Below are 13,251 nucleotides of genomic sequence, written 5' to 3'. Positions count from 1 at the left end.
CTTAGCCGTAGTAGCTCATTCCGATATTTGATAGATGGAAATTTAATTAGATAGCGTTCTGGGTACGAATGCTTCTTGTTTGTGAAGGTTGTCGGATCATAATCACAATACTTAGTGCATTTGTCTCTGGTGTTATTCCAATCTCTTTCAAATAATCTTGTTTTGATGTGATCTGGATTTTGAAGTAAACTGGATAGAGCAACATCAATCAAAGCCAATGTATCAATGACTACGTTTCGCCATTTTTGTATGAAACTATCATTGGAGCCAAAGATATAATTAGACAGTATGCCCAGGACCGATGTGTCTTTCACTGCCAATAAGCATTTCCGGAATAACGCTATTATTAGCCATATATATCTGAAATGTAAGGAGATGAGTCCCAATTCATGTCTGATAATGGCTAGTGGCGTTGATGATGGCAGCTGGAGAACACTGCGCCAATACTTTGATTCCAAGGAATTCCAAAATTTGTCGGTCATAACCGGTCTTGATTCTGATGAATATAGCAAAATTGGTGTAACTTTTTGATTATAGAATGATAGGACCGGGACCAGAGTAAACTTTCCGTATTTTCTTATAATTATTTTGGATTGCTGAATAAAAGTGATCACTTTGTCTTGTTGTTGTTGTTTGTATGTCATAACTTGATCTTTTGAGAATATTTGTGCGCCCAGATAAGTATAGTGGTTTACTATTTTGAGAGTTTCTCCCTCGATGTTCCAGTTATTCATTGTTCTAGATGATTTATGATTGACATTAAAGATCATCACCTTGGTTTTCTCATGATTAATACTTAAGTAGTTATTGTAAGTGTAATTAATGATTGCATCCAAAGACTTTTGAAGTCCCTTCGGTGTTTTAGACATAATCACCAAATCGTCTGCATACATCAGAAAAGGAATAGCCTTATTCTTTAATTTCGGAGAATCAATGAAGATGTTTTCAAACGACTGACCAACATCAGAAATAAAAAAATTAAAGAGGGCTGATGCTAGAGTACAACCTTGTCTCACTCCACGAAATGTTTTGATAGGTTGAGAGAATTTTCCTTCATTTGTAAGTCGAATTTGTATAGAGTTATTGGTATGCAGGTCTTCTATTAGATGTATGATATAACTTGGACATCTTGATCGAATTAGTTTTTGAATTAATAGTTCACGTGACACAGAGTCAAAACGCGGCTCGTAGATCTATGAAGATGAAATATAATGGTTGTTTAATTACTTTGTGATGCTCAATGATAGCTGTTAACATGAGCAAGTTAATAGAAGTTCCCATACCAGCTACGAATCCGGTTTGGAAGGGATCTCTGACATCTGCTTCAAGTGTCCATTTGTTAAAGTCTCTTAGAATGAATTTAGAGAATAACTTACCAGATGCATCTAATAGTGAAATGGGCCTATAGTTCTTTGGTAGTGAACGGTCTCCTTTTTTGAAAATTGGTATAATGATGGCTTTTTTCCATGAGACCGGAATTGTGACATTATTAATGATTTGGTTGAAAATCAACGTCAAGACCTTGGCCCATTGTGTCGGAGCTTGTTTGAACATGAAATTGCTCATACCATCTGGCCCTGGTGCACGTGAATTTGAGAGCCTTTTTATGTAGAATAATACATCCTCTTCTTCAATTTGTAGCCCACTATAGTTGGAATTCTGTCTAACAACATTAGTTGGTTGACACAGCTCTTTCTGATACATGTTGGTAAAGTGATTGATCCATTGGTTTTCGCTTACTCCATTTATTTGAGCTGCCTTTTGTGTTGAATTCAAGGCGTCATTGAGGAGTGCCCACATTTGACCAGTATTTTTGTTCATACTATTGTGCAACATGGATTCCCCATCCTTTTGATACAAGGCACAACGATAACCTTTTAGCCAGTTGGTGTACTGACAATTGAGTGATTTTACCTTCTGGTATTTGTCAACACAATTAGAACGTAGAATTGCCTTTCGGTTTTTCCTTAATGTAGTTTTTTTCTGTTGTACTATCAAGTCGCTTTGATGCTTAGGTTTTGCAAAATCAAGCTTTCTATTCTTGTAGACTACTTCAAATAAATGAAGATTCACTGTATAGTCACTATATATATTTGCTTCAATTGTTGCGCAGTATTCATCTAAGTTCTTCCTGTTCCAAACCAATCTTGAACGAGCATTGTTGGTTGACACTATGTGTTCAAATCTTTGATTGGCATTCGGCACATTCATTTTGACATTCCATTTTAGGTTCAGGACATTATGATCACTACTTGTTTGCGGCAGAATTTGAAAAGTAATTGCCCTGTAAAAAGTAAGTGAATCCACAAAGACAATCAATTATGGAGGATACAGTTCCTCTACACCAGGTAATTTTTGGTACTAAATCGCCAGATATTGAGCCATTGCACATGATCAGTTTCCGAGTTTTCATTAGGGTCTTTAATCTTAGACAAATGAGATTATATTTCAAATTATGATTAGGTAGAAGCTGCAAATTTAAATCTCCAGCTACAATAATTGAGGTGATGTCGGATGCGTCTGAGATCAAATTCAAGAGGAGTTCTAACTCCAAAAAAAAATTGTCATCCCCAATGCCTTTCGGATTTCGATAGATGTTAAGTAGTGCAATGACATTACCTCTCGTGTTCAATCTGACCAATTGCAAATAGGGATTCGGGGAGGCCCAGTCACTTAGACTCCAGTTCTTATGATTCTTGGTGATTATCATCAGACCTGAGGAAGGTCTTCCGCATTGCCTTGAGATAGCTGGATTTAATATGACAGTATGGTCCTCCCATATGGGTTTTTTGGTTAGCCATGTTTCCTGCAGCAATATGATATCGTGCGGTTTTAAGACATCTGCGCTATGTCGAAATAAATGGCTATGACCACACGTGTTCCAGCTGATTAGAGAAAGTGTACTTAATTCCTTTCTTTGTTATGATTTTTCCTCTTCATCATAGATTGAAGCTTGATAGATTTTAGCTGAATTTGAGTTGGTAATTTCACTAAATTGGGTACAATGTTCCTGGTCGTGTTGTTCCATGTAGTTGTTTTTGGATTCTAGGGTTATATTCCCTCTTTCGTCTAAGCACATGGGATCTCTGGCTAACACAAACCCCAAGGCAAATAGTTCCATTCGAGCTTGCCATAGAGCGTTTCTTGTCAAATTTGAAGGCAGCCAAAGTCTCACCATGGATTGATCGTGATCATTAAGAAATTCAACTTGATCGATATCAATTGAAGTGATGTCACAAAGAGCATCGATGTCTTCACAGATTGCCAGAATACTGGATCGATTGAGTACATAGTCCGGGTATGGAGCAGGTCGACATTTGAGGATCAATCTATGTTGATTGAGCCATTTTTGTTTTTTTATTGCCTGAGATCCAGTACCACCCCTGGCACTATTCTCTTTCTGATTCGCCGGTACCTGTCTTTTTTCAGAATCTTGCTGTTTAAGAGCTGTGAGATTACAATCCAATTCTGTAGTTGGTTTATTAGATCGAAATGGTTGCTTCATATTCAAGATGAAATAGTTTTCAATTGCTTTCGCTATTAGTGTGTCTATGTTAGCTGCTTTTGGCTGCTGTTTCTCACATATTTGCAGATGTTGTCTTTCCCGGTTGTCTTGGGGATGATGACTGTTGTACTTTATAGTCATCTCCTGTTGAGTCGAACATTCTTGCAGATGGGAATAGTTTCCTCTCTCATTTGATATGTCACGCTTTAAATTGGCATTTTGGGTAGAGCTTGGTAACAACTGCTGCACTGCTTGGTGATACAAGGCAAGTTGGGACTGCTGAGTTGTTCGGACTTGTCGTCTTTCTTGAATGGCTTGGTCTTGTTGTAATAATTGGGAATTCACATCACGAGAACTTATAGTAGCCATTGGCACAGTCAGCCGATTGTTTTTTGGCTGAGATGTGCTTTTCATTGATTGTTGCAGCTCAAGGTAGTTCTTTATTGAGTTTTCGATCTGAGATTTGATGTCGGCCAGTATTGAAGAATTCTCTCCATCTTGATTTACACTGTTCAGTACATCTCGTTTAGAACAGCTATCCAAGGAAGGGCCACCAGCCATCGATATTGTCGGTATTGGGTTGCAAAGGGTCGACACATGGGTGACATTTGCTTGTTTGGTTATTAGAGATTGTACTTTAGCATCTTGAGTTAAGAGTGGAACCATTGCTGGATCAGTTCGCGTATCCTTTTTCGTTGTTTCATTGGACGGATCATTACCTTCCATAGTAGCGATCAGCTGATTCAGCGGTAGATAGTCTTTACCACTATTGTCAGGGATTTCAGATGGTAACTCAATACTTTTGCTTTTAAATTTTTTAGCGGGCTTGTTAGTTGGTATCCTTGAGTTGCCTTTCACTTTTGGAATAAGCCGTTTAATGAGGTGTTTAATGTTGGCCCTTGAGCGTATTGCCAGTCGCTCCTGGTTTTTGGTTTTTTTACAGATTGAACCACAATCTATTTTGTCTTTCATTGAGTTGGTGTTTTGAAATAGATTATACATTGCTCTATTAGGAGTCTGTGACAATTTCTTGTCTTTTATGGCTGAAGTTGACTTACCATAGTTAGATTGCATGTGCACAATAAGGGGTGCATCATCCTTTAGCTGGGCAGGTGTATCAGCGACATTCTGAATCTGGTCTTGCGATAGTTCAGCCGCATTTTCAATAATTATGACAGATTTATGTAAAGACTCTTGAGGAAGAGCTTCTTTAATCACATGCTTGATTTGTGGTATTTTATGGTAAGCCTTTTCTTTAAACACAGCAGTCGATATCAATTTGTCTGGACTCCGAGGCACACTGGCCGGATTACTCATCAAATTGTGCATCCATTTAACTAATTGATCCAGTTGCTTGGCTTGTGTTACTAGTTTGGAGTCCAGAGATTCAAAGAGCTTTGTTAATGTGACTATTGTCATATGCATTGAATTGAGAGTAATTTCCAACAGATTATATTGGGATAATGGTTCCTGTGTTGATCTTGCACGTGGTGAATTATTGTTGTTATAGTTGGGGGACGCCTTCCCTTCATTTGCTAGTCCAGCTAGGGACATATGTGCCGTATTTCCCGATTTGTCATATAAGCTCGGCGATTTATACAGACTGTTATTCTTGTCCGAAAACATAGATGATGAAGCTATGGCTGACAGTTCATCTAAAAGTAGACTTGACCCTTCTTCTCTTTCTTCAAGGTCGATAGCAACCGACTCAATTGAAATAGCTTTTTCTTTGTTACATTGATTATAAGAATTCAAGCTTGTCCCTTGTTCACCATATTGTGATTCCTTGTTCTTTGATACTGTTTGGGTGATCTTTTGTCTCTCATCTTTTAGACCAGCGGTAACTTTATCCAATTTTAAGTTGTTGAATGAATTGGATAATTTTTCGTCAAACTGAACCTGATCCTTAATTAGAATAGCTGAAACTTCTGACTGACTTGGATCCTGAGATACATCGGGTGACCCAATTTTACTAACTTTATGTATCTCGTATTTATGTTGAGAACTGTGGACACTTGATGAGTTAACCGACATGTGTTCTGTGTCTGTTATTATTTGTTCCACAACCGTTCTGAGTTGCGTGTCCGTTATGGAAGTGTCATAAATGTCCAAGGTGTTCTCCTTATTGAATTTCTTTGGTTTGCAGAAGTCGCGAATATCTCCTTCACAAGATTTCTTATTAACAGTATCCAAGGATTGATTACGCACCTTTCTCTTCAAAATATTGGCTTTCGAGATGTTTTTAGGTGTAGATTTTAAAGTCAGGGACGTACTTGATATTTTCAAGTTTGTGGACATTTTGGATCGCAAAAAATATCTACCGGTTTGCATCCAGCAGTCACACTCTTCAAGTACTTAATGTCAAATGGTATTGTCGCCAGTGCTTTGTTTTAAATTACTAGTGACGTCGCACGATCAAACCAAGATAGAACCCTCACAAACACGAGTCACAGCCGCTCCAAGGGTCATACCCCGCAGTCACGGCTGGGTCTCAAGAGGGAGGTTAGTTGAGTCTGTGTTATGAGATGAGGCCGTTCAAAGAGCAACGCCCCGCAGTCACGGCCGCAATTTCACAGAGATTGATGAGGAGCACTAGGGCGTGTAATTGAGTTTGAAGCGCCTGGCTTAGGACACGAAACGCGGGGAGAATTATGCTCCACACTAGGTTTCTTAACTTAGTTAGGTCTTACCTGCAATATGTTAGACACTGCGAGCTTAGTCTCCCCACGTTCCACCGCTCCCCGCTCCCCAAGCAACACAGACAACACACTCGCCGCACTCCGCGACGCTCCGCGTGTGTCCGGTGTTTTTATAGTTAGGTCCGCCTCCAGGCAAAATAGACAGCGTTGAGAGACTGGTTGCTGCAGCTCCTCTACACCACCAGACACAGACAACACACTCGCCGCACTCCGCGACGCTCCGCGTGTGTCCGGTGTTTTTATAGTTAGGTCCGCCTCCAGGCAAAATAGACAGCGTTGAGAGACTGGTTGCTGCAGCTCCTCTACACCACCAGACACAGACAACACACTCGCCGCACTCCGCGACGCTCCGCGTGTGTCCGGTGTTTTTATAGTTAGGTCCGCCTCCAGGCAAAATAGACAGCGTTGAGAGACTGGTTGCTGCAGCTCCTCTACACCACCAGACACAGACAACACACTCGCTGCACTATTAGGAAATAAAATAATGGCAGCTCGGGTGCCAGAAGGAGGACACCAGGGCTGCATTTATTTTTTGTTCCTTTTTATTTCCATTTTGCCCAAGCCACTGCAGCACTCTTCTCAGACTGCAGTGGTCCAGGCAAAATCAAACAAAATACAAAATAAGAAAAGAAAATAAAAGTTGGCCAGCGTGTCGGGTAGCCTGGGGACAGAAGTGAGGAAAGCATAGGGTGGGGAGGGGGGGGTGGTCAGAGAGAAACATACTGCTTAGGTATAGTTAGGCAGTCGCGTCTCGTGGTTTGTCATCGTAGGTCTCCAGTCGCCTGCCCAGCCACGTCATGGAAACAGCCTTTAAGAGCTGATACGATAAAAGGGCAAATGCTTCTCCCATCAGCCTCTTTAAGGCTGCTGAGATGACTCCCTGTTCTGCCCCGAGCCAATCATGTTGTGTGTGGGGCCGGACAGGAAGTCGTGGCTCGTTGGTGTGTGGGTGGGCAGGCCTGAACGCATCGTAAGCTACATTTTATTTTCTTAATTTCTCGCAATCGTCACTGGTGTGGGCAGCCATGATGTGACCCATAGTACGTCCGTGGCATCTAGGGTACCTGCCCAAAACGAGGGTCGGTCTGGTGCCCCTGTGCCAGCCCACGACTCACCCACCTCAAGTAGTGTGAGGGCTGAGTAAGAGTTAATAACCCACTACTCTCAGTAGCCCATATGATTACCTGGGCAGAGATGCTTCCAGAGCACAACATTTTGTCCATGGACGTGATCTCCCATTTAGAAAGCATGCTGGGGAGTAGGTTAATGGCAGCTGTGCAATTTACATTGGCTACACCACTCAGTAGCCTTTTTACAAAGTTGGTAGCCACTTGCTCTCTGAACTAAAGCCATGGGAGTACCAATGCATTTGTGGTCCGTGTGTGAATTTGTTTGGGGGGTAGGGGGCAGCCATTTTGCCCATTTCTGTCTACACTAGATGTTTGCAGAACTCCAAAAAGCATCTGTGCGGCTGAAGAGGCATGTGCAGGGTGAAACGAGTTAATCGTCACACACACATGGGCGATCCTAGGCCAGCATAGATATTGGAGTCTTGAAACCTACTGGAAGATGCTGGCGGGATAATATGCCCCATAAGATCATCTAGGCTTCCTGGAGCAATGACTCCTGATCCTCCTTAAAATGATAAAACTCCGCATCAATGCACTGGAATACAGCAAACTGACATTTCTGGAACCTCCGTCTCTGCAGCCTTTTGGCACTCCCCTGAAACTTCTGGTACCCACGATGTTCACTGGTGCTTAAGAGGGAGTTCCAGCTGCCTGGCTGGACTCCCCAGTGGCAATGTTGCTCCTACTGAAACCTACCTGCTACTTAATGGAACATCCTGACCCAGACCGCTAATTCCCCTTATGGGATACTGTCCTGAAGCCCTTGTCTTCAACAGAGTATTCGGTGACCTGTTATAAAGGATCACAATTGTGATTCCTCTGTTCTGATGCATCAGTCAGGTTGACCCCTACAGGAGTCACCTTGAGGGGGTTGTTCAACAACATCCAATGTCTTAATTGACCGACCATCACACTTGGTACCCAAGAATGTTGGCACAGACCATCAGCTGGGAAAGACACTTTCTTGTCTATTGCACTTTTAAAACTCTTAAATGAATTGCATTTTATACAGATTCCATTGTAATGCATATTAGATGGAATTTGAATTTTATTAGACAGTTTGTTCTCTGTTTTTTTATATATTGGATACGAAAGTGTATTTTTACGATCAACTGATGAATAATGTCTAAAAAGTCTTTAGTCTGACTAACTGCACAACAAATACGTAAATTAGACTATTCTAGCGTAACTTCCAATGATACAAGCAGTTAACTCTCCTTTACGTCTGAAACCACACACTTAAGAACTGAGGTAACAAGGAGCCATCTCCTGCCCCCCCTCCCAATCACTCCTCTGACATGCAAGTACCAACAACCCATCAGAGATTTGAATTTCCTAAAAAAAAGTATGCATACAAATACAGGGGCCAACAATGAAATGCTTTACATTAGTAATTGCTGGGCCTTTATTAACTGTGCAGCTGCAGGCACTGTTTATGATCTGTGTCCTATCCTGCAAGAACTCTGTAGGTCGGCCCGGTCAAGTTGACATAAGAAGGCTAAAGCTCAGCGTTCCCAATGGTTGTTGTGCCACTGCATACTACCAATCTAAGAGTCCGGAATAACTTGTTGGAAACCCTGCATATTAGTACAGGTTTGATTTTCCATGGCTCGAAACTAAGGTTGGTCAAGCAGGAGCTAAAAGCAGCTCCTGGGTATCCAGCATTAACCAGTAACCAGGAGCTACCACTGCAGAATGAGGAGCTGGCACATAGCATTCTGCAAATCTAACTTCCACATCAGATGGCAACATATCATTTTGTCCATTATTTGAGGCCCCTCAGGTTCTTCATTTTGTAAAGATGTGTCCTAATGTTTACTTATAGATTGTCCCAAACACACAGAGTTAAATTCACATAGGCGTGTTTGTTTGGCAACAGTTAGCCTGGGGAGCCAAAGGTAGCTCCTGGTAGTTGCTGGTGTCAAGCAAACCAGGCTCTTCTAGGGAACAAGCAGGAGCTAAATAGCTCACAGCTGCCCCCCCCCCCAATTTCGAACCCCGTTTTCGAAACACTCACCAGAGGACATTTGAATAATCTCCCTAAAACCAACCACACACACCACATTGCAACAACATTAACATAGTGGCAGGTAACAGGAAGTGTCAGCCGACTATAGTTTGCCAATTTGGTGTACTATTCTGCATCCAATGCTACATTAATGCCAATTTGTAAATCATAAATATGCACCAAATGCCTACCATTCTGCAACTTGAATTATTATGCAACTGATTAGAGACACAGGTTACTCAGCAACTCCTTCCTTGCCCCCCACCTCCCTCTGACACAGAGCATCACACTCGTTTGATAAGCAAGGCGTCCCTACAGATACCAAAGGGCAATCAATATCTGACACTACTTGTTCAGAACTCACACATACGTATTACTTCATCAAATCTCTACTGAAAAGTGGCAGGACGTTCATTAGGTCGCAACCCTGTCAGACATAGACCCTCAAAACCCGGATTGGTAGGTGATGGGGAGGGGCAATAGGTTTCTTACCACCTGCCAGGCCCTTCCCAACTCTCATATCTTATGTTATGTTGATTTATACCGTGCACCACTACAACCCAATGACAGTCTCCAGGCAATCATATTAAACGCCTGGACTGGCTACCACAGCTCAGAATTCTGTGATCACATGATAACTTCTTTAGCGGAATTAGATGTAAATGGTGGGTGCTATACAACTGCAACATAACATACCATACCATGACATAACAAATAGCCCATAGAAACGTTAAGATAATTAGCTGACCATTTGCACTGTAGAACAAATACAGTAATCCAAACTGACAGGCACTTGCTGCAAGTCAGAGTAACAGGCTGTCAAAGAAGAAGCACATTCATTGCACCTGCAAGGCCATTGCCAATGGCCTGGTGAGCGGGCTGCACATAACCTGATCTAATTTCAGTGTGTTCATAATCATCCATCCATAAAGAAGGGGGAACCCCATTCTTAGCCTTACTGAAAGTTACTCCTGTTTCCATCTTACCGCATAGACACAGAGTACTTGAGCAGTATTACAGAAACTTTGCACTGGTGCCATTACTACCAGCAATGGCCAAAAAAGCCCTACTGCAAAAAACATGTTAAATGTATGTTCGCACCTGGACAATGTTTGCCCTAGTCGTAGTGATTTACTCTGATGCAAACATTAATGGAAAACATGTTTTTTGTACTAGGGGGCGAATTGCACCAGATTGGTGCAAAGTTTCGGATATATCGTCTTTAAGCTTCCAACTACCACTCTTTCTACCATGGCAGGCATGATGTACACTCCTTACGCAAATAAATATATACGGCCGGTAGTAAAAGGGGAGGGGTGTGCGCCTCAAAGAGCGGCGAGGGGTTGGGGGGGTTGCACCCTCCACTGAGAATGCTGAGTCCTGCCACGCCCCCCACACTCCTGCGGCGGGGACTCACCGAAATCAATGAATTGCTTCATGGAGAGGGGGGATGGTGAGAACTTGCAGTAGAAATCCACCTGCTGAGGGATGCTGATTGTCCTTGAGGAGCCACTCAGTAGTGCCCGCAGGAGCCGCATGGTAACACCTCTAGCCCGTGCGGGCTACTGGGAAAGCTCTTGACAGCAGCACGGTAACTCAGGAAGCAGCAGTCCCTCAATGCTAGTCTGTAAAGCCTGCACCAGGAACACAAGCGGAGCTGTTCAAAGATACAGCTGACCGACAACACAAGCAAACCGGCGGTACTTGGAGACCAGCAACATCGATAACCAATACCTAGAGGGCGTGATCTTCTGGGTTTCCCCAAGCCAATCACTACAGGTCCTGGTAGGAAAATAAGCGCAATCACTAGCATGGGATTCGAAACAAACCCCAGTCACAGAACGACTGGGATAGGATACAACAGCACAATTTGCCAACTGTCATTGAATTGTATTTTTCATCCACTGTGACATTAAACAGCAGTTTGTCATAACAAGCATTATACATCCTAATTGTCGCCCTCCTTCCAATAAAATGCTTTACAATGGAACGTTAAAATTGGATTCGCGTTTTCTGCTGCAATTCTCACTTCAAGTGCGACTGGTTGGAAGGAATTCATAACGTTTGACAGGGAATGAGGCGAGATATTAATATATTGTGACTAGTTAGTGCTTCTGTTGAAAGACAAATACACGAGTTGCTTCCTGCATGTCCTTACAGCATACATGTCAACATTTTGACATTTCCTGAGCGGGAGACTATGTTGCAGAAAATGGGGGAACTAAATTCTCCCACTGGATTGCAATGGGGTTGTGATGTCCTGTGATGCAGGCACCCATGTCACGTGTGAGGGGGACCCATGTCATGTGTGAGGGGTAGCCCGGGTAATGGGTTGGGGAAGGAGGAGTCAGGCATTGGATCTGTCACGTTGACGTCTCCGTGACGATGGGGGGCGGGCTGAGGGAAGGAAAGGGAAGTGACGCATGGGGGCGGGATCCGGGAGTTCTGTATGGCGAGGGGAATAAAGCAGACGTTTGTTGAGAGCTCCGTGTCTGCCCTTTTATTCCTGCGACACCGCAGGCCTGCTGCGCGCCAGGGTCGCTACATTGGCGACGAGGATGGGATCGGTGGCACGGCAGCACACAACAAAGCTGCTGTAGCCCGCCCACGGACCCCCATGAGCGAGCGCGCGCAGTGCGAAGAGGCCCAAAGAACGCCGGACTACTACGCGGCTCGGGCCGCGGCGGTGAATACACGTGGGGAGCGAGAAGACCTCGCGGAACGACCGACGGGTAAGCCCAGTGAACACGTGCTTTCCCGACTACAGCAACGGGTGCCGGCAGCACGAGCTCGCGTGCGCTGAGCACACAGCTGTGGCCTAAATCGCCTGTGTGCCTCAGAAGCCCTCACATCCCACGGCAAGGGAGGCACTCATCACACGTGCCCTGCCAGCAGCCCAGACCAAAGGGCTCACCAAGACCCCAACAGCAGACCCCAACAGCAGAGGGCACTAGAACCCCGGGGAGGGGTAGGACCAACGGATGGTGCTTGTGCCAAATTGGCGGCCATCCCTCACGGACCAGTGAAGAGACTAATCCTTGGAGGAGGCGGGTAACTGCCACCAGAGACCCCTAAGGGAATATCATCAGTACCCAATACCCTCAGCGCCATGTCAGGCCAAGATGATGGGCAAGGAGGACAACCGCAGGCAAATGCACCGCCGGTTCCAGGCGTGCCCGCGACGGACCACGTACCCTACCAGCTGCCGGACACGCTGGCCGCCCAGATGCCGGGGGCATTTGACGTGACGGACACCAGCAACATGGGTCCGAGATGGACCAAATGGATCAGAGACTTTGACCTATACATGGGAGCCACAGGACCTATTGCCGATGCAAGACAGGTATGCCATTTCAAACTAGCTGTAGGGTCTGCCACCCGAGACATAATTGATGAAATGCCCCAAGACTCTATTGACTCAATCCAAGACCTTAAAGATGCGCTCGCTGCGTACTTCGCACCACATACCAATGTGGACTACGAAAGGCATCTATTCCATAGCACCAAGCAGGCCAAAGGGGAAACCATGGACGCATATGTGATGCGCCTGCGTACTAAATTGAAACATTGTGATTTTGCGAACTATTCGAACACGGAGGCATTAAGGTCACAAATTATCTCCGGATGCGAATCCCAGGCCTTCCGCCGGAAGCTGCTATAAAAATCGCACACGCTGGAGGAAATCTTAGCGCTGGCCAGAGTCGAGAGAGCCATAGACTCCCAAGTAGAGAGCTTTGGAAGCACAAATGCGGGGGAAAGCGTAAACAGACTACAGCTAGAGAAAAAGTCAGAGGAACTCTTCTGTTATAAATGTGGATTTGAGTACCCACATGAAGGAACATGCCCTGCGATAGGACAACGATGTACATCCTGCGGTGAAGAGAGACACTTTAAAGCAGTATGCAGGCT

At 44.1% G+C, this 13,251-nt stretch overlaps 1 protein-coding gene across 1 annotated transcript in view; it reads right to left on the bottom strand.

Annotated features, from left to right (window-relative positions):
- The window catches only part of PDK1 (pyruvate dehydrogenase kinase 1), a 621,992-nt gene extending 610,895 nt beyond the window's left edge, over nt 1-11,097 (bottom strand). Inside the window, exon 1 of the mRNA XM_069616223.1 lies at nt 10,760-11,097. Within this exon, the coding sequence (XP_069472324.1) occupies nt 10,760-10,880 (121 nt within the window). The 5' untranslated portion in view covers nt 10,881-11,097. The remainder of the gene's footprint in view (nt 1-10,759) is intronic.
- Between the last annotated feature and the right edge of the window lie 2,154 nt (nt 11,098-13,251).

This window comes from Ambystoma mexicanum, chromosome 9, assembly GCF_040938575.1.
Source record: "Ambystoma mexicanum isolate Mex_15411 chromosome 9, UKY_AmexF1_1, whole genome shotgun sequence".
Classification (NCBI taxonomy): domain Eukaryota; kingdom Metazoa; phylum Chordata; class Amphibia; order Caudata; family Ambystomatidae; genus Ambystoma; species Ambystoma mexicanum.
Note: the sequence above shows the minus strand (reverse complement) of the source record. Positions and strands in the feature narration are given on the sequence as shown.